The 26,692-nt window shown below is 39.4% G+C and overlaps 2 protein-coding genes across 7 annotated transcripts in view; both read left to right on the forward strand.

Annotated features, from left to right (window-relative positions):
• cobll1b (cordon-bleu WH2 repeat protein-like 1b) overlaps positions 1–14,870 on the forward strand; it is a 30,508-nt gene extending 15,638 nt beyond the window's left edge. For 3 of the 6 annotated variants that reach the window (XM_012874047.3, XM_012874043.3, XM_021322312.2), the window contains 12 exons: positions 3,366–3,554; positions 5,339–5,543; positions 6,310–6,535; positions 6,698–6,742; positions 6,827–6,921; positions 7,121–7,354; positions 7,496–7,625; positions 10,216–10,420; positions 10,514–10,599; positions 11,664–13,111; positions 14,221–14,301; positions 14,423–14,870. In XM_012874047.3, the coding sequence (XP_012729501.2) occupies positions 3,366–3,554; positions 5,339–5,543; positions 6,310–6,535; positions 6,698–6,742; positions 6,827–6,921; positions 7,121–7,354; positions 7,496–7,625; positions 10,216–10,420; positions 10,514–10,599; positions 11,664–13,111; positions 14,221–14,265 (2,908 nt within the window). In that variant the 3' untranslated portion in view covers positions 14,266–14,301; positions 14,423–14,870. Of the gene's footprint in view, positions 1–3,365; positions 3,555–5,338; positions 5,544–6,309; positions 6,536–6,697; positions 6,743–6,826; positions 6,922–7,120; positions 7,355–7,495; positions 7,626–10,215; positions 10,421–10,513; positions 10,600–11,663; positions 13,112–14,220; positions 14,302–14,386 lie in introns of all 6 variants that reach the window. The other 3 variants (XM_021322310.2, XM_021322311.2, XM_012874046.3) reach the window with 3 other exon arrangements.
• A 3,082-nt stretch (positions 14,871–17,952) lies between these two features.
• grb14 (growth factor receptor-bound protein 14) overlaps positions 17,953–26,692 on the forward strand; it is a 33,335-nt gene continuing 24,595 nt past the window's right edge. Inside the window, exons 1-2 of the mRNA XM_036139404.1 lie at positions 17,953–18,246; positions 19,921–20,050. Coding sequence (XP_035995297.1) covers positions 18,068–18,246; positions 19,921–20,050 — 309 coding nt within the window. The 5' untranslated portion in view covers positions 17,953–18,067. The remainder of the gene's footprint in view (positions 18,247–19,920; positions 20,051–26,692) is intronic.

Genomic DNA, 26,692 nt, shown 5'->3' on the forward strand with positions numbered 1-26,692 from the left:
AATATACTTTAACTGACTCCATGTATGTAATCTGGAGCTTTCTTACATTTATAAGAAGTAAATGAAAGCATCCACAATTGACAGCTACAGCCACATATGGTTTAAATTCACTGGGAATGATTTTCACTGTTTGATTTACTGTTGCTTTTGACTCAAATATCAAGTCTTATCAATCCTTAATATCTGCTTACCTTTCACAAAGTGTAAAATGGATAATATCCTCTTCCACTACTAGTGCACTTCTTTAACCATACAGTAGGGTATTATCAAGATGTCATTTCAACTATACAGTCCAATGAAATATAATCCATTCCTATTGGAGCTGTGGGCAGCTGTACAGGCCCCGGGGACCAAACTGTGGCCTTGCTCAGGGACCAATAGTGGTAGTCTGCGGGATCTGATCCAGGTTCTTACAGCCATCTTGGAACGCTTTAACCACTAGGCCACCACTCCGCCTAGTAGGCTTTAATTAGGGATCCAAGACCCTAGAGGCACTTGTAGAAAGCTTTAATAAAATCTTAACAAAGGACTTAGACCTGAATGGCAGAACTCTCTCTGAGATGCAGAGGAGAGAAAATATCCAACATGTATGAAGTCTCCAAAGAACTTTAATTTACATGCAATACTATAACCAGTTTACACGACATGGGTGCTAAGGACCAATGAGAGCTTTTCTTGGTCTGTTACCAGAGACAGGCATGATTACCAGAACATGATGAGAATTGTATGCATTTTAGTAATTTTTAATTTTTTTTGGAAGTTAATAAAGATGGGTATGATTGTCCTATCAGTTTAAACATGGATTTTTCTTTTTTTTTCTTTTCAGGTAAATCAAAGAGCATTTGCAAAGAGTAGCACTAGAAGACCCAGGGAATTTCATTTCTCTTGCCAGCCCCCCTCCCCTCTTCAAGTTTGTGTATTCACTCTACCTTGCTAACTGTGACTCTTGTAATGCAAATAACCTGTGATAAGACCAGCCCTTCTACAAGAGACTGGAGAAAGGCTGAAACAAACTGGGTTCAGAACAGGAGCATGTTCCAACACTTTTCATTACCTGGCCCGGCAACATCAGACCTTTTTTGCAGGAATATATTGATAAGTCATATCTAAATCTTTTATTTAGGCAAACCTATTGAACAACCAACCAGATATCATACGGGTCCTAGTTCCTGAGCTGAGAAAAGGTCATAACCATGCTTTTCCAACAAGGCAAGGCAGAGCCTATTTCTATTGTCCATTCACCAACAGACTCATGTATATTGCAAAGCTCACTATATGAAAGAAAGAATAATTGTATTTTGTCTTGTCTCGCCTTTTTATGTCATTCAAAATTTAATCTTAGAGAATGACAAACAGTATGCCTTTAGTATTGGAGTAACATTTATGTCACACAAGGAACAGCCGTAGTGCCCCCACCCCCCACCCCAGCTTTTAGGTAAAACACTCCTCAACAGAGAGGCTTGAACTAAAACCAAAACTGAAGGGGTGGAATGGTTCTGAGAGTTGTGAAGTACTGTTGGGGGGACTGGAGCCAAATACCACCCCAAACAGCTCAATTTTGAAAAACAACAGACAGAAGGTATAACTTCAGAAAGTTTTTTTTTTTATTTCAGATAAAGAAAAGCAGTCTACATATGGATAAAGCACTAAATATAAAGTGGAAAAATGTAAAATACATTTGTCCCATCTAGCAGTTACCACATTCCCATGGTGAGCCTTTCCTACATTTGCCACAGGTAAACTGCCTTTACATTCTTACAATTGCCTTTTGATTTGCAAATGGCGCTCATTCCACCAGAGGAGAGCCGTTAACACCTTTGGGGGGATACTCGATACAAACTAGGTGCAGACTAAAGTCTGCACTTTGGGACTTTGAGTGGTAGGGCATAGTGAATACTGGGGAGTTGCATGCAAGAACCTAATGGCTCTTATAATTAACTTTTTGAACAAACTCTAGTGTTGCTGTGGGGAAACCTTGAAGCACAGGAACAGCGTTCTTGAATAATTTATTTTCATCGTCCATCTCTCTAAGATTACCGGTTTGCTGAGACATGGGGAGGCCCGAGTGTTTAGAAGGACTGGACTAAGGAGTGCTTGGACCCCTTTCAAACCTTCCTCTGGTTCTTAAGTGTTTTATTTACTGGAAAAACCATAAAAGGTGCTAAAGGCTAATGATCTTTTTATGAAAAAAGAATACTCTCATTTGAGTATTTGAATCAGAAAAAGCAGGTTAAAAAATGATTTCAAACAGGTTGTAGTTGATCTTTATTGCAGTAACAATAACTGATCGCTCAGCTGACATTTGATAAACTTTTGATATCAATTTCAGATTTAATCATGGCATTGTTGATGTACTTAGGAGCACAATTTGTTTTCCAGTTTCGTATTTAATTTGCCTTCTTATAAAACTGTATACCTGGGGTTTTGAGTGTTTCCTTTCATTAGATAAGATGACATTCTTTCTATCACACAATGTTTGACCATCCATAATGTAGAGTTTTGGCTCTTGGAACCAAAGCATGCGTATTGGAGTTGGCATGCATTTGTCTCATCCGCCCCCACAGCGGGACTAATATTTCTCCGGTAGACATGCCCAAGTGGGGCCTGTGACCTTGCATTGTTTGGATTCCTCAATTTGAATGAGCTGTTGCCCCTCTGCGAGACTTTTTAAAAGTTGGTGCTGGATCTGCCAAAGAAAAAAGGACTGTCTAAAATAAATGACACATGCATGTTTCTTTCACCTGGGTTCACTTATTTATCACCTTGTTGACACTTTTTTTTTAGTTTTTTCTTATAACGTGGTGTTTTTCATGTCTGACTGGTGGAGTAGCCTGTAAACATGCGTGTGACTGCTGCTGCTGCTTTCTGCACCTTTTTTATCGACTTGTTTTGCAGGAATGCAAAGCTTTGACAAACACTTGAAAACTTAACTTTGTACCCCCTTAATAAAAGCAGTGCACTTTAGCAACATGAACTAATATTTACAAAAAATAATGCATGAACTCCTACATGGATATTCCAGCGAGCCACATTTAGGTCTTAATCTTCTGTTTGTTTGTATTTCTTTATTTTAATATCAGTATCTCTCACATGTCTTTCCTTTCTCAGTCTGTTCTTCAGGCTCAGTGAGCAAATCTGTCCTCTTGGTTGTCTTGTGACTTTTGTACACAGTGGACTCTTAAATGTCGCAGCCTCAGTGCTTAATGTTTTCTATGGATAACTATAATCAAAAGGATAATTTAATTGATTCTTACAGTGATAGTAGGTACTTGAAAGCGCTAGCAATTTCTTTTTTTTCTTTTCTTTTTTTCTGAACAAATGCCGATGCAAATCTGAGAAACGGCCTCCTTCTTGTCTAACTGCAGGGTGTCGACTAAAACCAAAGCCCCATCCCCGCCAGGACTGAAGAAGGTGGACTGTCCAGGTTTCTCCCAGTGGCACCCAGGAGGCCCTCATTTAACCATGGACCAGAAGGAGAACCTGATGGACAAAGAGCTCTCTCTCACTGTGGTTTTGCCCGGTGGATTGGAAAAGAAGACCCAAGTTGAAGGAAGGTAAGTTGTGTGTGTGTGTGTGTGTGTGTGTGTGTGTGTATACTACCTTTGTCATTTCTGTAATAGCTGGTTGTTAAAAAAAAAATAAATGAAATAAATTGCGTGGATTTTGTTTTCACACTGAACATCCAACATTTAAGCCCAACATCATGGGACTGATGACGGCTTAAGTCCTCACATGACATCCTGCTTCTATTTGACTGAGTCAGATGGGTGGAGTCGCTGAATGTTGCGGTTCCAGTTAATACACGCGCTCGGCCAACATCAGTTGCATTCTTTTTTTAGTTTCGCTCTCCCATGAGCATTAATGAACATGTGCTTTTCAAACGTATTTTCTTATGTATTTTATTTTTTTTGCAGGCAGCGGTGCAATAATGATCCAATAAAAAGCTTAAAGTAAAACTGTACCACCTAATCAGATCAACATGTCTGCATACCTCCATGTCAGAGTTTCAGCCTTAAGGTCTGTGCCTCCACCTTTATCTCACGGCTCATCAAGAGAGTTTACTCAAGATATTGCCATCTGTCATGCTCTCAATGCACACGGTTTATAAACAGCCTCACAGAGGGATCCTTTGCACCTTGGACTCCTGACAATTAACTGGGATTATTCTTGTTTGAGCAGAATACTTTTATCTAATTTTCATTCCATTAGGTTTGTTTAGATTGCACAAACAACAGTTTGCACTTTAGCTTTAGATCGGGATAATATAGCAGCATTCGAATAAAGAAATCGGTTGTAGCTAAACGAGTCTGAACATTTTCGTTGCATCACCCCCCCCCCTCCCCCAAGCTACTGCAGGCCTTGCATGAAACAATCTTTGAACCTTTTTTGTTTACCATGTGTCGCGATCAACAAACCGGCTCATCGAGACAAATCAGTCTTCATTTTATGATGTGTTTTCTTTTCCTTTTCAAGCACTCACTTGAAATTGGTTTTCCATTCCTGTAAATGTATGTATTTATTTATTTTTTGGACTGAACTTTTTTTAGTTGAATTAACGGAGTTGGGTAGGACTTTGGGAAAGCAAAACGGACAACATATGATTGTGGAAAAACAGCAGAAAAAAATTGATTCTCCTTTTAAAACAAAATTACTGTTCTTAGTCATGAATCTGTTGTGCTTTTAAACAGATATAGGATGCCTTACAAAGTTTTTTTTTTTTTTTTTTTTTAAATCTGTCAGTATAGAAAATTCATTCCTGGTTTGAGCATTTTGTTTGATCATTTTGTCATCCTAAGGATGAATACCAAAAAAAAAACATGTATTTTATTTTTTCTTTAAATGGCAGAATGGAGTTTCCATACATCTCAAACTGTGTTTTAAAGAATCCCTGTTTAGTGTAGAATTACCTAGTTTAGATTTAACCTGAATATAGGTTTTTAAGTAGGGGTGCCCAACACAATGCTCGTTTTAAAAAAACAAAAAAACAAACAAACTTCGAAACAGCCTTTTAGTACCAAAAGCAGATGCTACCTTTAGCATCAATAGTAGCTCATGTTCTAACATGAGGATTACTCTGCTAAGAAATTATAATATAATGTTTGTTTGTAAAAGCAAACCACCTAAAATGTGCCTAGGTCTGTGATTGGTTTCCAAAGTAATCCGACCTCAAATAAACGTACCATTTACCCCTGCTGGCACGTTTATGCTGGAGCAGTTTGCTGAAATGCTAGGCTAAAATTAGTATGTTTACGCTATATATTGATGGAACTCCATAAATAATTATTCATGCATATTATTTTTTTATTTATTTCTTTTTTTTTCTTCTCATGTCTCTCAGCAAAGCCGTGATGGATCTATTGGTGACACTCTGTGCAGAGTATCACCTGAATCCATCGACCCATACTTTAGAAGAGGTCACTGCCAGCAGGAAAAATGTGAAGCTCAAGCCCAATGTCCTCATAGGAGCTTTGAAAACCGACAAGATCATATTGAAACCGAAGGGAGAAGATCAAAAAAAGAAGACCAGCCCACAGATGCCAGAGGCAAGTTATCAAACAGTAAACTAGTTAAGATTCGGGGGGGATGCCCTGCTGAGACCACTTTTAGCAAATACAAATTTCCTGTTTCTTATAAAAGAATTGCATTTGCATTAATTAAATTTTTATTTTTGCCTTCCTGGCATAAGTGGTCATTAATTGTTTATACTGGTGCAGAGGTGACATCATGCTCCATTTATGAGAGTACTATCACCGTAGAACAGAGTTAAACATTTTTATAATGTTTTTTTTTTTTAACTGTTTATCATAGAAAAGCAACAAATTTGAGGATTTAGAGATGCTGGAAGAAACTGCTTATGGTTTAAAACCAACCACTTCTTCTGATCAGTGTTCTCTGACAGGAGCTGAAAGCTAAATAGGATCAGATTGAACAGTTTTGCTGGGCTTAGTTCAGCTTCACTGTTATCTGATGAAAGTGTCACTTATTGCAGCTCAAATGGATCATACTTGTCTCGACATGTTGTACAGTACGGTTTCCTTTTAAATGCCTACTGGCATCGCTACGCTTTCTCGGACTTGATTTCCAAACACCCTACCGATAAATGATCCTTTATCCCGAAGCTTGCCGGCACAACCCGTTAGAAGTCAGGTATGGCGGGTTTACTGATCTCTCCGCCCAGAGCCGATTGAGCTGAAAATCAACCAATTCCTATCACCTGTGGAGTTGTTAGTGCATCTCTACAATGATCGCAAATGTTTGTGGTTCAAGAAAAAAATTAATGATCAGAGTGACACATTGTTTGTTCTCTAGGCTACTGTTCGGATGGTGATAAACTACAAGAAGACCCAGAAGACGGTATTACGAGTAAATCCGCAAGCTCCTCTCCATGAGCTGTTACCGGCGATCTGTGAGAAATGTGAATTCACCGCGGAGACCACCGTTCTGTTAAGGGATGTCACATCATCAGCCCCCTTAGACTTGTCTAAATCGCTTAATGATTACACAATAAGGGAAATTTACGCAAAGGATATGCAAGGTATGGGCTTTATTTATTTATTTTCAAATGATGCTTCTATGCACTTAAACATTTAAGAGCAATTTGATCATCTGAAAATGCTTGTGATGCTGTTCCTGACTGGCCTGGCTTTTTTTTTTTTTATTTACTTTTTTTAAATGTTTTAAAAATATTTCTCTGCAGGACGAGTTTCCTCCCCTGTGTGCCCAAGCTCACCACTTTCTGCAGGTATTGAGTAATTGCAAGCTGTCTTTATGACTTTCACAGATCACTCATGTTGGTTGCACTCTAAAGCTATTATTTTATTTTTAGGAGCAGTAAGCCCTGGCAAAGATAAAAACCAAAAAGAAAAAGAAAATAAAGGCCTCTTCAGCAAGTTTAAAAAAAGCAAAAAGAAATCAGAACAGGTGAATATTGGTTTTATCTCTGTGCAAAAAAATATATTAAGCTTCATATAACTATTGATACAAAACCTGAGCACTCTCAAAGCATATTTGAGAGACAAACTGGATTTTTTTGGCTTTAGTTTGCCACTGGTCAATGGTCACTTGCTGTTTGGAAACGGGTCTCTTATCACATTCTGATTGGATGTTTGCTCTTTTAAAGCCAACAACAGCGAGTGCCCCAGCTTCTCCCGTGCTTGTCAGCAAGCCCCGACCGCTCAGCATGGCCTTACCGTGTTCAAACTCGTCTCCGATTGGCTCTCCGAACTTCGCCGATGTGCCAAAGAAGAGACGTGCGCCCCCACCCCCAATCCTTGTGTCTCAGAGCGGTCACTCTGACCTTGCCACCCGCCAGAGGATCAACTCTGCACCTACCACCCAACTTGATGGGATTCAGGTGAGTGGATTGTAAGTGTGAGATTTAAGCTGTGGTGCTAACAAAGCTCTGAACACTTGGATGTACTAGTTTAATGTGATTTTTTTTCTGGGTCACCATGCATTGAGTAAACATTGATTCTGTTTTTAAATATTCCTGCAGAGGAGTCCTGTAAGTTGTGGGTCCTCAGCAGAATCTACACTGAGGCGCACCAAACGCAAGGCTCCTCCACCTCCAACATCTCCGAGCCCTATTGTCCAAAAAACTGGATCGGAAGAGGAACATCTACAAGGTCTGGCTGTTATTTCCACGTTTGAGATATTGAGTTCTTTTTTTTTCTTTTTCTTTTTCTTGTATGCATGCATTTATAAATTATCCTGTTTTAAATCATTTAGGTTGGTGTTTTAAAAAAAAGCTTCTGTTTGGACATTTAAAACACGCTTTACATTTCTTTGGCTTTTACGCCCCCTAGTGGTTGTTACCGTGTTGCACATTTTATTAAACAAGTTCCTGGGAACTACACTGGGAGATTTAGGGTATGGCCAATTATTAATCTAACTGGGTTAAATTTTAATTGTATTGACTTTTTTTTTTTCCGTCCCCTGCTTTGTAAATGGCGGTGGGGGGGATGTATTTTGCTGTTCTGTTTTTGTTTGCTCTTGAGTACCCTTTTATTTAATGTACTTCCTTTGGGTGTTTCATTTTCTCTTAATCTAATGGATAACATCCCCCTTCTTTTGAAGCTTGTTTTTCACATTTTGTGGGTGTTAAAGCCGTCCATATTTGTTCTTTGGGTGCTATAAATTTACTTTCTTTTGAACATACTTTCCTGTGATTGTGTGTGTGCCCGATTGTCCGGTTAGAGGAAACACCACCCGTCCTGTATACGCACTAATATGAATCAAAAACCCAAAAGGATTTGAAAATATTTTTGTACTGAAGGCATTTTCTTAAGAACCAGCATTTTTTTTGTTTTTGTTTTTGTTTCTCTTTTAGTTGGAGACTAGAGTAACTTTCTCTGTGGTGGGAACAAGTAGATTACTTTAACGCAATCCCATTTTTATTTTTATAAGGTGTACTTTGGGCTGTTTTTTGTTGACGCATGCTGCTTCACTTTTCCATATTATGCTAATAATCAGTCACCCAAATTTTATCCACCAACAGTTTTTATCCACACTTTGCTGAAAAGAAAAATCACCTAGTGATACTTTTGCACTAATCTAAACTTGTTTAGGTTTTGTGAAATCATTTCAGTTATAAAACAATTACGTTCTGCATCAACTTGTAAAATGCCAAATGTATTATGCGTCCCTATTTTTTGTAATTTTCTTTTATAGAAATGCCTTTTAGTTCCCCTATTTCTCTCACACTCTGTTCTTTTCATGCAAACATTCATAATTATTGATACAAGAAACACTTTTGTTTTACCATGGTCTAGATTAAAAAGGTAATTTTCTATCACTGATATTTTTAACACTAAAGATAATGAAGGATCCTTTTCTCTCACTCACACACACACACACACACACACACACACACACACACACACACACACACACACACACACACACAACAGCCTTTTGGGACTCTTGTTAGAAGATCAAAGGCTCTGTTTAAGCCTAAAATCTTGTTGATCATTTAACTGCTGCCCCGGGAAACCCTAAATATTATTCATCTGAGCTGAGCAGGATGTTTCTAAAGCAGCATTACCAAACTGATGTGTTTTTAAAAAAAAAAAAAAAAAAAAAAATACAGTTTCAGATATTTATTTTATAATGTACATGAATGTTTTTTTTTTTTTTTTTAAAGATGTACATTAACACATTCCTTACTGTCCCAAGAGGGTCCTGTGCAAAGATGCTGACTTCAGCTGTAGACATGTTAGAGATCATGACCTGTAATGCATACAGTGCATGCAATAATCAACATGTATTGACCATAGCGTTGACATAAAGGCATCAAGTAGTCATGCAAAAAGCCAATAACATGGCAGGAAAATAATTAACAGAAGCAGCAATAATAAACCCGTTTTTAGGGATTTTTCATTAATACATGATGATTATGGAAAGCCAAAAATGCATAACGTGCATCAATAATGCTGTTTATCAGTAAAATGTGCTTCGTGCAGCACTTTTTTTTTATACAACCAAGTGTAACACAAAGTGCTCTACTGAGGGTAAACGCAGATGGACAGAGCTGCAGTAAAACAACTGCAGACACAGAAGAAATGCAAATTATGTAAACTAGACAAAACAAGACAAATAAGATGAGAGATGCATTAATCGGTTATAAGGGATAACATACTGCTGAATTTCAACTGTGTTGCTTAGCAAGGAGACACCACAAATATACAGCTTGTATACATGTTGAGCCAAAACTTGTCATTAATTTAGTCTTACGATTCCTATTCTGAAAGGAAATGGGAAAAAAAAGGGAAGCAGTAGCAATTTTCTATAAAACTGATCTTTCTATTTTATATTAAAAATAGTAAGTCAAGTAGTTTATACCCTTATCAATGACTGGTGGAGAATGTTGTTGTGTTTTTTTTGTTTTTTTAAAACTTTGCAGCAAGCAAACACTACTTATAATTGACCAGTTTTGCACGTTTCCACATCGTTTTTAATTATTTTTGACAAGCTATCCTTGATGTACTCAGGTCTCAGGGGTTGGAAAGCCTCTGTGCCATCACCCTGATGTTTAGCTTCCTCCACAGGTTTTATCAGCTTGAAGTTGGCTCTGTGGCTGGGGACAGTAAAATGTTTATTACTTGTTACTCAGAAGCGGAATGCTGGAGAAGCTAAAAGGTTTCTTGAAGACGGATGGGAACTTCAAATAACAATGACTTTAATTTTGTAAAAATTCTTCTTTTACTGCAACTGCAGTTCCAACAGTGCTTCAGGAGATCACAGAGCACGAGGAGGCGGCTGGCTCTGTAATGTCCTCAGTCACTGATACCCAGGGGGAGAATGGCAGCCTCAACGTTTCTCCTGAATCCTCGCTCCACTCACCGTCCCCAGATGCTGAGAGTAGGAGCACAGTGGAGGCTGGTGGGGAAGATCAGTGTCTTGATCTATCCTCAGATGGCAAGTACGAACTCTTGTGACGCTATTGAGTCTGCGCTATGTTTTTCTTCATTAGGATTTACAACTGTTTACCTTGTTTTTCTTTTCTTTTTTCCAGACGAGTGGACAGCTTTGTGAATGGTTCTGCAGCTCAGGGTATTAAGACACGTGACGACTCAGACTCATCTGAACCCACTGTCGCTAGTAAGCACTTCCTAAAAATCACAGCTGAATTTACCTTGTAGAATGCTGGCTACTAGATCGACATGTTTTTAAAAGCTTTAAAATGAGTTTATCTTCTACTTGTGGTAGCATTATCTTAAGCTGCAAAAAAATCCAGAGGTTGAGTACATTTATCTAGTGGCGTTAAATGCTTAAAATTAGTTGTTTATAAACCTTCTGGCAAAGGTATTTGTGGTCCTAATGTAGCTCATGTATTTGTTTTTACGTTTACCTTTTTAATACCTTAGGAGTTTCCACATATTTCTGACTTGTAATTCATTCAGAAGTTAATTAACTTCATCTTTCCTTGTGGTATAACTATAGCTACAGTGGCCCATTTCTTTTAGCCCCCAACCTGGTTGGTGGCTCATACGCTGCTCACAGGGCAAAGGAAACAGGCTGGTAAAGGCAGCAACAAAAGCTCAGTGTTGGGGAAAACTGCAGCCAAAAAGTGTCATCTTGGGTTCCCTGTGAATATAATTACCCTATCTGCAGACCCATTTATTGTTGTATAGGAAAAAGGGGAAAAAAATTAAGTCTGTTTACTCACTCAACCCTAGGTGGGATTAAACTGAAAGCGCTGTAAGATGTGATTGATCTTTTTGACAACACTCCTGGTGGGTTTGAACCACAAATACCTCATTTGTACTATTATGTACGGTGGAGGCTCTGTGATTCCATGGGTCTATTTTTTAATTTTTTTTATTTATTTTTTTTAATTTTAGTGCCCCTGACAACTTTTTCAAATAAAAATATGGATAAAAAGTGTCTATCTAAAGGTATTGTGCAAAGACCTTGTGACTTAGAATAAGAGCTGAAAAAGGGTTTTTAAAACAATGTTGTCAACAGGGGTACAAACGCCTGCAGCACCAGTGGCTTGTGTTAAAACATTTAAGTATGAATCCCATGAATAAATGTCATTAAAGGCTGTTTGTTTTTAAAAAAGATGTGAGGTTGTGCTACTGAAATGAAAGATCTATATCTCTGTTGCCTGTCTTTTCCTTCTGTCCATTTCATATGACATGGTCTGTTTGTTTTTTCTACAGACAGTGTAGCAGTTCAGGTTGAAGATGTTCACCCAGAGCCTATCAGCGAAGGGACTAAAACCGGCAGCAGTGAGAGCAACCTCCCTGCTCCTGTAAAGAAGGATGCAGAAGTCCAGGCCTCCTGTGACGCACAAACGGAGCCCCCAAGAAAACCGTGTGACGAGTCGGCGAGTTCAGTGACCGTCAGTGCGCCGTGTCCTGCTGGAGCAGACGCTCCAGTGCAAACAGATTCCAAAGGACTCTCTGTGCCTCCGCAGCAAGATGTAGACAAAGTTCCTTTATCGGCGGATTCAGCCGCCTTGGGGTCAGCAGAGAAGAAAGATATGTCCACTTCGACGGAGGAGCTGGAACCCCCTAAGCCTGATTGTGCCTCACTCCACGCTACATCAACCTCGCCGTGCCAAGACTCAAAGCCAAGCGTGCCAGCCTCGCCGAAAGCACCGCCCGTGCATGCAGCGGACCCTGAGCTAAAGCCGAAGCCTTCGAATGAGCTGACCAGGGACTACATCCCCAAAGTTGGGATGACGACCTACAAGATTGTGCCTCAGAAATCTCTTGAGAAACTCAGATACTTTGAAGTTGCACTGACACTGGAGGCGCCTCCAGAAGCTCCAGGAGAGGAACTTGGTTCTGGTTCTCCCGGTTTGAAGGAGGACCAGGGACAGAATGAGGTTTTGAAAGAGAACACTGAGCTAAATTCTAACTTAACCAGGGATGACTCACTGTCTCGCACAACTAATGCCACTACTACTTTGAGTACTACTACAATGCAACACACTGTAAACGGAAGTATACCTGAGCCACCTCCTCTCTCGCCACTGACGACTGTACAGAGCACAGACAAAACCTCCCCCTCTGCTAATGGAGCGTCTCAAGCAGGTTCAGCGGCAGAGGTCAAGGAGATGAAAATTCCACCCGCAACTAAACCTAAGCCAGCTTCTTTCCGCTTGGGACAGCACAAAAAAACACCTGGATATTACGTAACTTCAGCTGCTGAGAAAAATCTTGGTGCCAGTCCTGCCTCTGGCCTCAAGGAGACTCCGGGGAGTCCAGATCACGCAGTCCTGCCCTCTCCTCCTCTTCCTCCTCCTCCTCCTTTACCTCCCGCACAGTGTCAAGAGGAGACGGCAGAGGTCGCTGGCGTTCAGTTTAGTACGAAACAGGATAGCAACAATGTGCCCTCCATGGGACTGACGAGGCAAAGCAGTCTGCCGCCCCGACAGCCGGGTGCTGGGATGAGCTTGGTAAAATTAAGGAGCTTTGCAGCTCCTAGACCCTTTTCTCCTCCGAAGCCATCCCGCTTTGCCCAGGCTGTGTCCTCAGCTGTGAAAAGAACCCAGTCTCTGTCCCACGGATCAAGATCACCTCCCTCCTCGGTGTCGCCGCCCGTTTCTCCGATTACAAGTCCCTCTCCAGTCACACAGTCAAAGGGCTTATCTGAACTCAAGGTTGGTCCTGAAACGTGGGGTTCGAAATGCTGTGCCTTTCAAAAACCATTCACATGTTTTTTACCTTGATGCCACAAACTTCTGCTTGTTTTGGCTGGATTGAATGTAATAAATCAACACAATGTAGAGTATACTTTTAAAGTGAAAGACATTAGTTGTTGGTGTACATGAGGGAGGGGGGGACAAAAATGAAAACGTTCTGACAAATGTGGTGGGCATCTGTATATGGCCCCTTTTTTATGCTGTTATGCTTTTATGCTTAGATAAAATGCAGTGCAACTAATTGCCTTCAGAGTTGCATAATTAGCGGAGCTGTAGAGATCCACAGCTCAGATAGGGGACTGTGTTGACGGGACAACAGATTGTCGGCACTCCCCAAACTTGACCTTGCGGGAAAAGTAGCAGTCTTTGAAATAAATCCATCAGACGTCCCTGTTGCAGCTTATCACAGACAGGAATTCACGTGAAAGAAAGTGCTTTGGTAAAATTAGACTTTTTATCAAACGTGCAAAATGCCATGTGTGGTGGAAAGGAAGACTGACCCTGCACATTGTCCTGAACACCCCATCCCCACAGTAAAATGTGGTGGTGGCATCATGCTGATGTTCAGACCTGAATCTGTCCTTTAGATCTGCAACTTTTGTTGAGAATCATCAGCAAGATGTGAAAGTTCCTCTCCAGATGTTATCCATCCATTCTGCCTGAACTTGGGTTACGCTGCAGGGAAGGCTGAGCAAAGATGCCGGTCTGTAGATGTGCAAACCTGGTGCCGCTCTGGCTACGGTGAAAGGTGCCTCTACCAAGTATTGGATCAGCACCTACCTCTAATTATGTGGTTGTAATATGACAGATCTAAAGTTCAAGCGGATGTGAATACTTTTACAGGGCGCCACATGGCTAACTATAGGTGACCGTAGAAGGCCTCTCTGCGGGGAAGATTTTGATAAAACTGATCATTAACATTCCAGTGAATTTGAAACAAAAGGGGGAGGGGACAGAACATATTCTTGTATAAAAGGATATGTTCTATATAATAGAAATGTTTTAACTGGCGCGGTGACTTGAACCGGCCTGCCATCTGACATGAGCTGCTTATTCTCTCCGTCCAGCAGGGTGAGGAAGTTTCTCAGACGGCAAAAGAGTCGGGACTGTAGCAGCGCTGTGACTCCCCTGACAGCTTATTCTTCACGGTAAGTAAAATCCAGCGCCGGACAAGATCACATTTGTTTCCACAACACCAGCATGATGCGGTTGTTTTTCCTTTTTTATTTTTAGGAGGATCTCTCATCTTGTGTGCTTTTATTCCTCCAGGGGCCTTCATCCTGTGGCGTGAGAGAAGAAGCTGTCCTCTGTAAAACCCGTTCCCGTGGTCTTCCCCAGCCTACTTTAAAACTTTGAATTTTAATGATTTTTTTTGTTATCACAATATTATTAGTTTTGACTATTGTTGGCTTCTTTTTATGTGACGACTTTTATGCATTCAATGCGAAGAGTTGGGATCGATCATGATCAGTGATGGTAAATAATAATCCTATAAATTATTAGTGATTCCCAGAGCGATAATATTGTTGGATTTAGTAAGAAAGTATAGTATCTAAAATAATACTGGATGTGTAGGGCAGATCAGGTCTGACCTTCAGTAAATGTTTCCATATTTAAGTCTTAGCCTTTCCATTCCAGTGGATGCAGGAGAGCACTGCTGTGTACACTTGTTCTTGTTTGGTGAATGTTGCTATGATTAAAGCTTTTATCAAGCCAATGGTCTGTATTGTTGTCATCATTGCTTCCCTGCACAAGGCTGCTGAAATTAGATCCTACAGAATAAAGGCGTTCGTTTACAACAGGTAAAACTGGATCCCGGTGAGCCAAGAGCATGTTGCTGTGGGGTTGAACCCAGCGTCGGTCCTCACCGCCACAACAATGCAACGCATGAGACTTGAACTCAAACCTCCCTTAAAGGAGCATAAAGGTAAAATATTTTTATTTTAATTGGTTTATAAAAGTGAAGAGTGTGCTTGGTACTTGGCAACATGTTTTGCTGGTGACTTCTGAAAGTTGATTTGACTTTAAAAGTCAAATGCAAAGCCGGCAATCCTGGAGGAAAACGAGGGTGCTCCAGCTTCTTTTGGCTAATTGGTTTAAAAGTTGTTTGGTAATTTATTTATTCTGAGAATGTTTTTTATCTGTAGGTAGATTATCAGGATATCATGAAGCATATGTCCGTCAACATAGTACAAAACTTTAGTGCACTAAATAAAATAAAAATAATAAAAAAACACATTTTCAGAACTTAAGTTGCTGCAAGGAAGAAGATATGATTTTTATCATATTACATTTTTATAACTTTTTTTTAAAGTCTTGAACAGACCACCAAAATCAAAAAGCTTTGTTGAGAACAAGAGTCAGAAGTAACAATAAATGGTTAATGGAGGGAAGAAAACAATTCCATATCGTAGCAGTTGATGATTTTATTTTAATATATTGTCTTTCAGATCTGCCCCATTTGCTGAGCTAGTCAGTTATTTGAATTTTTCACTACTTTAGCTCCAAGTGACTACAGAAATGGTGCTAAAAATGTGTTTTTATTTAGACCGCATGTTTTAATACCCTTTACATGCATTGCAAGTTTACCCCTACGTTTGTTTCTGCAAGTGCAACAAATGCATTCTTTCCAAACTTGGAGAGTAATCATGTTAAATCAAAGCCTCATATTTGAACTGTATATTTGTTTTACAATTATCTACAGCTCATACCACCAAGTGCAATAATTATTGTCTGAAAGAAAATTTTTCGTTTGAACAATGTAAAATTGTGTGTAGTTGGTGCACAATAACAACAAAATAGGCGTAATAGAATTAAATGTTTTCGGAAAAAACACTGGGCTGTATGTGTGACATATCCATGATGGCAATAAAAACAGGGTAGCATGGACAAAGTTGTCTTTTCCTTTAATCAAACAATATATAAAATCTAGTTCAGGATCTTCATTCAGTCATAAGAAAATGGAAACACTGGAATAAAAACTTGTATGATTAATATTGCTTTTATTGGTCGGAGAAATAGAATCAGGCCTAAGTTGATTGAGCCCTACTGTTTCAGGCAGAAAGCTGGATGTGATATTTTTTGTTCAGTTATTTTAGCTGCAAATAGAATATGCTGACATTTAGACACTATAGGTGCAATAACATCATTACAGACTGTCGATTTTACTTGCACTCTAATTTTTAATCTTGACTGGCTATATAGTCGTATTCAATAAATTAGGATATTAAAAAGGTAATTTATTTCAGTAACTCGGTTAACTAGGGGAAACGCATAGATTAACACAGACTGATTGTTTTAAAGCCTTTGTTTCTGTTAATTATGATTCCCCTGCCTCCAGCTAAAAAAAACCTCAGCATTTAAGGTTAGAATATTGCATCAGACCAATAAAAACAAGCTACGTTTTTCATGCAGAAATGGGGACTACATGAAAAATATATTTAATACCGACTTAAAGGTTGTTTAATGACTAACAATTAGTGCTAAGGCACCAAATACAGGTTTCTGAACTAAACCAACGTTTTAAACATAATAGGAACATTTTTCTTTTTTTTTTGCATTATATTAGACCTTTTTAAAACTGCCTTTTTGCATATTTGCCCATTTGGATTTTTTTTAAAGCAAATGATTACAGATAATGACTCTTCAATTGTATAAGATTCTATTTGCTAAAAACAATTATAAAGAGAGATTGAAATGTATATGTTCAAGTTTCTTTGAATTTAGGGGTTGACGTAGTTGTTCTTGAACTCATGACTTTGTTTGGGAGTCATAACGGCAGCATAGATATCTATAAAAGTCGAATACTGATGAATGCATTCTAAACAACTGTCCCAAAAACGTTTTACTAAAGAGAATATCTACAAATGAGCTTTTAAACATAATTTCCGGTTCTGTTTGAACACATTTTGGATAATTAATAATACATTTTATTTAGAAGCACCTTTCAAAACACTCAAGGTTACTTTACAAAATGAGTCATTGTTAAAGCATTTATAGTAATTGAAAACAAGATATAAGAGACTGGTTGTTGTTGGGCAATATGTATTCAAAGTATTCCTGCAGAGCCAAAGACAGGCTTTGTTGCACGAATGAGTCCAATCAAGTGTTTCTCTCTTTGCATTTATATCTATTCTCTTTAAGGCTTTGATTTACTTCATAGCTATTATTGAACAACTATTGTGGGCTTTGCCTTGTTTAATGTAGAAAGTTATTGTTTTAACCCTTTGCTGTTGGCTGGTCTGAATCTCCCCCTCGGTCAGGGACTGTTACACATTACCTTTCAGGACGATGTTATCATCCCAACCATCCCCCACGTGGAGCCTGTCACTGAGTGACACAGCCCGCAATGGAACCAGTCTGCTGGATTAGCTACTCTTTACAACCGCAGGCCTTCTACAGCGGAGTAACTTTAAAGTGTATACCCTGTCCAAAGTCCATTAGAAAAGAACAGTTAGTTTTATAGCCGTCCTGAAGTCATTACTAGCCCCTTTGTTTGAAAAGTCTTTGTGTGCACATGCCCTGACAATCAGTTAGCAACTGCATCTCAAAGCCAAATCATGAAGAATAAAGCAAAAAAAGTAATAATTCATCAACTTAATGCAAAGAAAGACAGTTTTGACAAATGTCTTCTGTTAAAAAAACATCTTCATTGTGGTGGATCGTGTTGGGGTAGGAGGGATCGGTTTGCCCCACTGGGCCAGCCCTGTGGGCAGCAGATGAGCCAGAGAAACTTGTGTGTATTTCTGTGTGTGTGTGTGTGTGTGTGTGTGTGTGTGTGTGTGCGCTGTTGAGCTGCAAGCAGAAGAGCCCCGCCAGGCAGCCTGCTCCAACTGGGCACACTCTCTCCCAACAGCTCGTCTCTCCTGTTTGCTTCAGATGATGCCTTGGATTTAGCCAACCCACACGAGTGCTATGAATAAGACACTGGACAAAATACACACTTCTGGAGGACTCGGACAGAAAGCAGATATTTTTCAGAGTGGCAAGGGTAATGTGAGTGTCTTCCCCAGCCCAGCAATCATCCCACTGGAAGATCCTTCACTAACACCAAATGCACAGAGGACCAGGACTAAGTTTTGCAAGGGGAGCAGGTATGGCTTACTTTTACTTACATAAACTGTTACTGGCCTACAAGATGTGCTCGCAGAAATGCATCATGACAAATACATCTAGCTAAAAGAAGTTCTTTTTGCAGCATACTTTATATTGTTTCTACATTTAAACAGAGCAGCTTTGCATTTGTAAGAGCTAGCAAAAGAGCTGCAGTGTTGCTAAGCAATATGCTGAACACCCCTTGGTTGACTTTTTAGTTTTTAAGTTAAGGTAAACCATCATTCCTGTCACTGACAAACTTTAGTAATAATATAATAAAACATTCTCTATGGAGCTTTAGTTACAAACAAAAAAAAAAAAACCCTTTACTTACTGTATTTTCTTCGTAAAATACAATACTTCACTTCTGTCAGATCTTCCAAGTGTGAAAGCACGGTATTTATTCTACAGTGGTGCAGCCAGGGGCTTTTCTTTTGTGCTCTTATCTAAAGTTTGTTGGTGAATGAGTGTGTCAACAGGTAGTTGAGAGCAGGAGGGGTTAAAGAGAAGCACGTTTATCGCCTCCTCCATTCCTATCATCTGCAAAAGCAGCAGCAGCAGAATCAGGATGTCACTGCATGCACTGACTTGCAGGCAAAAATGGGCAGTCTCTAACAGATCTTTGAGCACCCTATATATATATATATATATGTATATATATGTATGTATGTATATATATATATATATATATATATATATATATATATATATATATATATATATAAATAACTGTAACACTGTCAGAAAAATGGACGCAATCAGTGATTGTGAAGGCTCTAGTTTGAATGAGAGCACATAATGAGGAACACTTCATTGGTCATTTTTCTAGTGAAGATGAACAAGTCAGGGCAGATGTCAGTGGGGTAGTAGCATGGACATTTTTAAAAATATATACCATATTGCTTACGAACTGCCCAATTTTAAACTCTCCTGGATGATGAGGTAATGATTGTGAGTGAAGCCAGCCATGAGGATAGAGCGAATGGGCATTTACTATTTCTTCTGTCTTTTGCGCACAAACTTTGATTGTCTTAGAGTCCAACAAGATAGCTGCTGTTTAGTCTCTTATGAACCCCGTTAAACAGCACATTTGCCTATTAAAGAAACTCCAGATCCCCTCGGCATCAATGATCACGGCTGTGTGGATGGTCTGGAGGTCAATATCCCTATCGAGACCTGTGTCATGGCTGATGCAGGAACTGTGAGCTATGCTCCATCTCTCCACCATTTTCCTTGAAGCCAAGGAACTACATAAGAGTAGTTTCCTTGTCTTGTGGCAAAAAGTATATTGCACAGATAGCAATGTTTCTGGAGGGAAAAAATAAATCCACTGTATTTAATTTGATGAATCTAGGCCCTGTTTCTCACACAGCTTGTCTGTACTCACTCTAGCCTTTGATGTCTCGCTACCCATCTACTTGTTTTATTATCAAAACTGGCCATTTCCTTTGTACAAGAACAGTCCATCCCGCACTAACAGTCTAGCTGATACATCAACATTTATAACAGGAACTCACTTCCTGTTCTTTTAACTTTTATCTACTTGCTTTTTATAACTGATGTCCACATATACACAGTTTTGATACAAGCTCTCCTGGGCCTCACTTTCTGCACTTGTTCAGGATGTTTGTTCCTCACTTCTACCATTTGTGTTTGTGCTGATGATCCCTCAGGACTATTAAAGAGGGAGAGGAGTCTTCATCTTCCCCTCTCCCAAACCCCTTTCCTGAAATCCTGCCGCCAACCCTCTCCGAGTCCGTCTCTGAATTTTTATTACCGTGGACGAAAAGTAGCGCAAATCAGGTGAGTGTCTCGTTTAATGGAGAAAGCACATTTAGCAGGAATACTTTTGTTGCTGTGGGCAGCAAAGTAGTTGTTTTCTAGAGTTTTTCTTTAGAAATAGATCTGAATTAATTCAGTGCCAGGAAGCATCTTGTATTAACGACCTCCCTGCCTCGGTTAGTTTACTGTGATGTTTATAGCAATGCACCTGTCACCTCTGAGCATATTGGATGCTGTCTATCATGGAGCATTACGGTTCATAAGAATGTGTAAATCTCTCACTCACCGCTGTATTTTATATTCTCAGGTCAGCTGTCCCCCAATACCAATCTGTAGCCCCATGCATTAGTATATTTCTTCTACAAATCTGTTCTTATTTATCCTCTGACACGTCACTTTGACAATCCAGCCACAGGTTTCGCTCTCAGGATCTTTAGCTTGTCCAGTGACCATTAGTACGATCAGAACCGGACATGAAACGCATTTTCTTTCTCTGCCCTGTTAACTCTAAAAAGAGAGTAAACTCTACAGCAGGATCTGAAACTATCCACATTGATTCCTCAGCAATAATTTACAGTTATTTGCGGAAAATAGAGAAATCTTCCTATAAAGCCTGCTCATGTTTTTAGGTCATAAGCTTTTTTTTTTAACATTTTTCGAAGGTCCTAAGGTTTTAATTAAAGATATTGTTGCTATGTTAGTAACTTTTTTTGTGTTGTTTTTGTTTTAACAAAAGAGTTCTCTCTTGTAAATGAGATCTTGGATCTCAATGGGACAACCTGTATAAATAAAGGTTAACTACATAAAAATGAATAACTATCCTCAACAGGAGGACATTGTGGAAAGCTGCACGATGCATGACTACGCTGTGTTTGACGAGTGATTTTGTTTGACTTCAGGACACGCTGATGGTTGAACTGGTTTTACAAGTATGGAAATTAAGGGTGGTGAAGAGATAAATGCAGACAAGCTACATACACGGGAAAGGGATTTTTATTTTCTGTCTGGTGGACATAGAGTCCACCAGACAATATGAAAATCAATCAGTAAACAAAGTGAGGTGTTTTACCAACTGTAGCTGTTATATTTGAAACTTTGTGGTTTACCCTCTGAAACTCTGGCCAGGCGCCCGCAGCACTGTTGTTTGTTTTAGCACAAGGTGTGTGATTATATTGCTCTGAAGGGTTATGCCTATGCTATGTACTGATGCTTGACAAGCTGTCATTGCTACGCAATATAAATACATTTATTTGTAATAAAGAGGAATGAGCATGCAATATGTATTGAACATGCTTCCTGAGGTTTACTCAATGCTTAATAGAAGGTCTTTCTGTAGTGACTACTTGAACATGTCTCCTGTTCAAGTAGTTCCACCCCTTTGTTTCACACAACCTGTCTTCTTCAAATCATGAAAGTTTGGTGGGGGACGGGGAATGTATTGTTGCAACCTTTGAATGACTATTGACATGCTTTTTCTTCACCAGTGGAGTACTGTGCAGTGGTTATATTTGAACTCCTTTGGTTGAGTGCATTCTTTATCATTTTCATGGAAATACTGTACCTGCTAAGACTTTCCAAATGCTCTCTGTGAGTGGTTCTTGGATAATTCGTTTGAGTACACGATTTACTCCGTTGTTAGAAATTATGTAAAGCACAGCCTGAACGTGGCTGGATGACGGTGAAAAGTTGCTTCATAGGAAATTGTTTTGATGAGACACATTTATATAGATTATTGTTTGTGGTCTAAACCTGTTCATATTAATTTCCAATATGAGGGAGTAGGATTCCTTTCTAAGTTCTGACAGATTTCAGGGATTTTTTTGGCATTTAATTTTAAAAAAATGTCCTTAATGGCTTGGATGCTTATTACATTATGCCATCCTACATCAATACACATGCTTTATCATCGTTTTTCAACCCTGCTCTTCAGGGCACAATGCACTGCATGTTTTAGGCATTTCCCCGCCTTAGGGCACCAGATTTAGATGATTGCAGTCCAGCAAAAGTGTGTTAATTGGTTGAAATCAGGTGTGCTGAAGCAGGGAACCATCTAAAACATGCAGGGCAGTGCGCCATCAGGACCAGGGTGGAGCAACACTACTGCTAATTTATAGACTCCTTTGTTTTGATGTCTTTGTATTTGTGGATCACTTGGGTTGTTGCAGACATCTGGTGGGGATTTTATGTCCATGGTTATTAGAAACATATGCAGTGAGAAAACGTTGACATAGCTGATACTTATTTTCCCCACTGTAGTTGCATATCAGGCATCTACTTAATAGCCTGTATCAACATGTTGCTTTTTTGAGTCGCAGCAGTAATCTGTATGGAGACCCTGCAAGCTAAAAGTGTCTTTGATTTCCTCATAATGTTATCCTAGGTGTCAGTACTGTCACACCTTTCTATTGCTATATTTAACCACCGGAGCAAACGCTTGATTTCAGGGGTCTTTTCATGGTGGGGGCTCATGTTCAGCTACTCAGCTTTGTAAGGGACTTCTTTATAAACCTGTGAGTGCTAACTACTCAGTTCCAGAAATTATTCTCAGCCAACTCTGAACCTTCCCAAACATCTCTTTTGTGACTATCTTTGCTCAGTCATTCCTTGTCTGTTTTCAGCTCAGAAAACTATGCGGAAACATTGACCTGTGTTGTTTTTTTGACCTATTTGTCCAAATGCTTCAGCTGACCTTTGGATAAACCCTGACAACTTTTCAGGCAGCTTTCGACATCAGATGACACCTTCACCAGGACTTATTTTCACCTTTTGCGCCTTTCATTACAACAGAATGCTTGGTGTGTTGTTGTTTGACCTAAAATACACATTTTAACAACATTGTCTCTGCAATGCACCTCCCTTGTCTTCACGGCTGTTCATAGAAAAGTGTTATGGTGGACTGTAAGCAGGACAGTCTCAGCAGACACACTTAAGATTTGCAACTTCCTTAAAAGCTGAACTCCATGATGACAAAAGTAGAGTCGTGTCAGTTTTTAAGACACTGACCACATTTATTCATGTTTCAAAGGCATTGCTTTTTTTGTCCTCACAAGCTGATGACCTCATGCTTTTGGCAATGATTCACCCTCCAACAACTTGGACAGATATAATACAGGAAATCCAAAACAGAAGAAATATTTGGAAAACGTTCAGTATTTTGGAAAGCTAACAATTATTAGTCTGTTTCAGCTGTGTTTGGGCTTCAGTTCTCTTTCCTATACATTTTCCAGTGAGGCTGAATTAGCTTGGTTTGCCAACCACAAGATATTTCCTGGATGTGGGTCCCCATACTGCAAGCTTGAATGGATATTTTTTGTGGCGTCTAAGTGTATTGTGAATTTGTGTGTGGATTTAGTTAGTAAGTAAGCATAATTTATGTAACACCTTTCTATAAAACTAGTTAAAAGCCCGTCTGAATAAATAAGCCTTCAGCTGCTTTTTGAAACAGCACAAAGATGAGAAAACAGGTTCAACATTCTGGGGGCCACCGCTCCAAAGGATGTATCCCCTCTGGCCTGAAAAGATGTTTGTGGAACCAAGACGCGTCGGGCTCTAGAAGGCCAGAGACATCCACGGCGGCTTAACACCATAGGGCTCTAAAAGTAAAGGCTCAAATTTTAAAATTAATTCTAACTTAAAACCAGTAGCCAATGTAAATATATTAAAACTGGAGTAATGTGCTGTCTCTTTTGCTTGTTGGTTAGAAGCCTTGCTGCAGCATTCTGAACTGATTGGAAAGAGTTAAGATCTTTCTTACTCAAACGCATAAAAAGGTCATTACAATTATCAAGAGTCTGGTTTATCTGGTTTGAGAAAAACGACAAATGTTCTACCAGAAAGATAAGAGTTAAACCACTGTATAGCCACATTAGATGGACCGACTACATCTGGGATGGAAATGCTGTGATCCGCAGTGTCAAAAGCAGATGTAAGATCCAGGAGAACCAAAACAGTGGATGCTCCAGAGTCAGCTGACATCACAATGTCACTAGACACCTTGAGGCAAGCAGTTTCTGTGTGGAGTGGAGCTTACGAAAGCCAGACTGACAATTTTCAAAGAGCTCACGAGTTTCCCTAAAAGAAATGAGCTGTTCTGCCACTACTTTTTCAAGACGTTTTGACAAAAGGGGTGTTGGAGATCGACATGGGATGTTTAAGCTGTCTTGGATCCAAATTCCACTTGTTAATTTGTGGCTCAATAACACCATGCTTGAAAGAACAATGAACCATTGGATCAAACGCATTCAGAGGAAAATGGAGAACACAGTTATGACTCATTGAAGGATGAATGCTTTCGTAGCAGCAGGGGGAAGCTAAAAGCAGTGACTCATTGGAAAGCCTGAATTACAAAAGGTCTGCACTTAGCAGCTCGAAGTGATATTACAGTTTGGTGCTGAGGTTTAGGAGAACAGGAGAACACAATCGGAGGGTTTACGCTACACTTCAGTTTCTCTCTGCTGCATGTACAGCTCAGGTAAGAGGTTTGCATATGCTCTACATCAGCTTTCAAGTTATAGAAATTTAAAGTGTGTTCAAAATATTCTTTTCCCAGGGTGGAATGACTTAAGGACAAACATTGATTTATTTTTTTAAATCCACCATTTGGGAGCTATAGTTTGACATTTTATAGATATCGCCTCATACACTCAAGAAGAAGCTGTAATGTATGTACCAGTACATCTTTCTTAAATTTGCATAACGTTGAGGTTAAACCATTTCCAATGTTGAGAGCAGAGATTTGAAATCCATGTGGAAGGAAACAGAAAGCCAGTAAAAGGAGATTAAAAACGGGGCTGATAGGTTCAAGTTTTTTAGGTTTGGACTATCTGTAAATGCCCAACTGACAATTAATCCAAACCAAATTACATGCCATAATGGCAGTCAAGCCGACTGGTTATTGAGGTCTGAAACCACCTGTCCCGGTCTTTAACTAGAAGACGTGAAGTCACTTTTGCATCTGCTTTTAAATAATAGAGGCTTGATCTCACACCTGAAATAATTTATTAATTTACATCACTATTCTTGAATCGTCCCACTGAATTGAGGAATCGGTCAGTGCAGTGAGCGCTGACTGCCAGTTTATGCTGGCAAAGAAACCATACGCTGCAGAGAATCATAACCAAAGTTAAGTTAACGAGCTCACTTCTTAAGTGAAAAACCTTGTTAAAGCTTCATCACTAATTGAAATATTTTAGTTAATGTGCCGTATGCACATATTTGCATCTCACTTAGAACGCGCCTGGGAGGATTGGCCTCCACGTCCTTTAAAACAGCAGCGCACCAACTGCAGGTTGCTCAGTTACGAGACACCAGAATTAACAAAGACTCCTGGATAGGTGTCAAAACGTTTTCAGAAAGAACTGAACGAAAGTCCGATTGTCTCCGATTTAAGCCTGTTTGCTGCTGAGTAAATACTCAAAATGAATGTCCTATTTAAACCCATCGTTAGTTTAATTAACCTTATGATCTCAACTTTGTATGATTAACATAAGAGTGTAATCAAGCAGGTATCTGTTCCTCTGATTACATTCTAGTAAGGATAATTTGTAAATTCATTACCTCCATTTAGTACATAGTAAAACTCTAATTATCAGTGAGGACGAATAAAACCATCCATTTGACCTGATTCCCAAACAAAGACGTTTCTTGGTAAGCAAGTTGCTCCTTATGTAGTATTTTGCTGATGAGGCCTGCACCTCATGGGCCCAGCAGCCTCTCGCTTATTTTTCTCAGCAGCATTCTTGGGAAAGACAAAGCGACTGTGTTTGTGTGAACAGCTGTTTTTGTGTCACAAGTCTTGTGGCGCAGGGTTGCGACCCCCTTTCAGGAGCTCTCAAGAAACCCATGACATCATTGTTCCAAATGTGCCGCGCTCGGCCCCTCACCCACCATCTGATCCTTTCTGCTATGGAAAACTGCCAACTGGTCGCCCCAGAGTGTCTTTGTGGGTTGTAGTTCCAGTTATAATTATCTCAAGTTAAGTCATTGCACTTATACAGCACTATATACTGTAGAAAAAAAAAACAACAACAACCAGATACAAGCTTGAGAATGTATCAGTAGATAACGCATTCATTGAATAAAAGAAAAGCATCAAGATAAAATCAAAATCAAACAATATCAAATAAAATGGAGCACACACTTTCTAAAAGGCCTTAAGAAAACAAGCCGGGGTTTAACCTAGATTTAAAGCAATTAATGTTAAGGGCAGAGAGCATGTGGAGAGGGAGTTAGGTCCATAATTTGGGCCTTGCCATGGAAAAAGTATAATCACCTAGCCACCTCAAATGGCTGGTTGGAAAAGAGGGAGGTAGCTGGACAGCTGACCTCAGAGCTCTTGGTGTACAGGATTAGGTCTGCACGACATGTGAGTATGTGAAAATAGGACTGCTGGATGTTGCAATAACTATCGATCATGATTCATTAATATGTTCAAACTCTTTTCCTTTTTCTTCTGTGAGACTTTGAGATCTTTACATTATACATCAGTAGTGATGTTTAATGTAATGCTAAACAGGAGGTTTTCATGACACTATAGTTATCCTGTATCTCTCATAATCTTTATGGAAATAAGAAAAATAGTGCAAAAACCTTAACCGATGCCTTTTGTGGGGAATCCGGCTTCAGGAAAGTGAAAATTCTGCCTGGTTTTCTTTCATCCTGTTC

This window comes from Fundulus heteroclitus, chromosome 7, assembly GCF_011125445.2.
Source record: "Fundulus heteroclitus isolate FHET01 chromosome 7, MU-UCD_Fhet_4.1, whole genome shotgun sequence".
NCBI lineage: Eukaryota > Metazoa > Chordata > Actinopteri > Cyprinodontiformes > Fundulidae > Fundulus > Fundulus heteroclitus.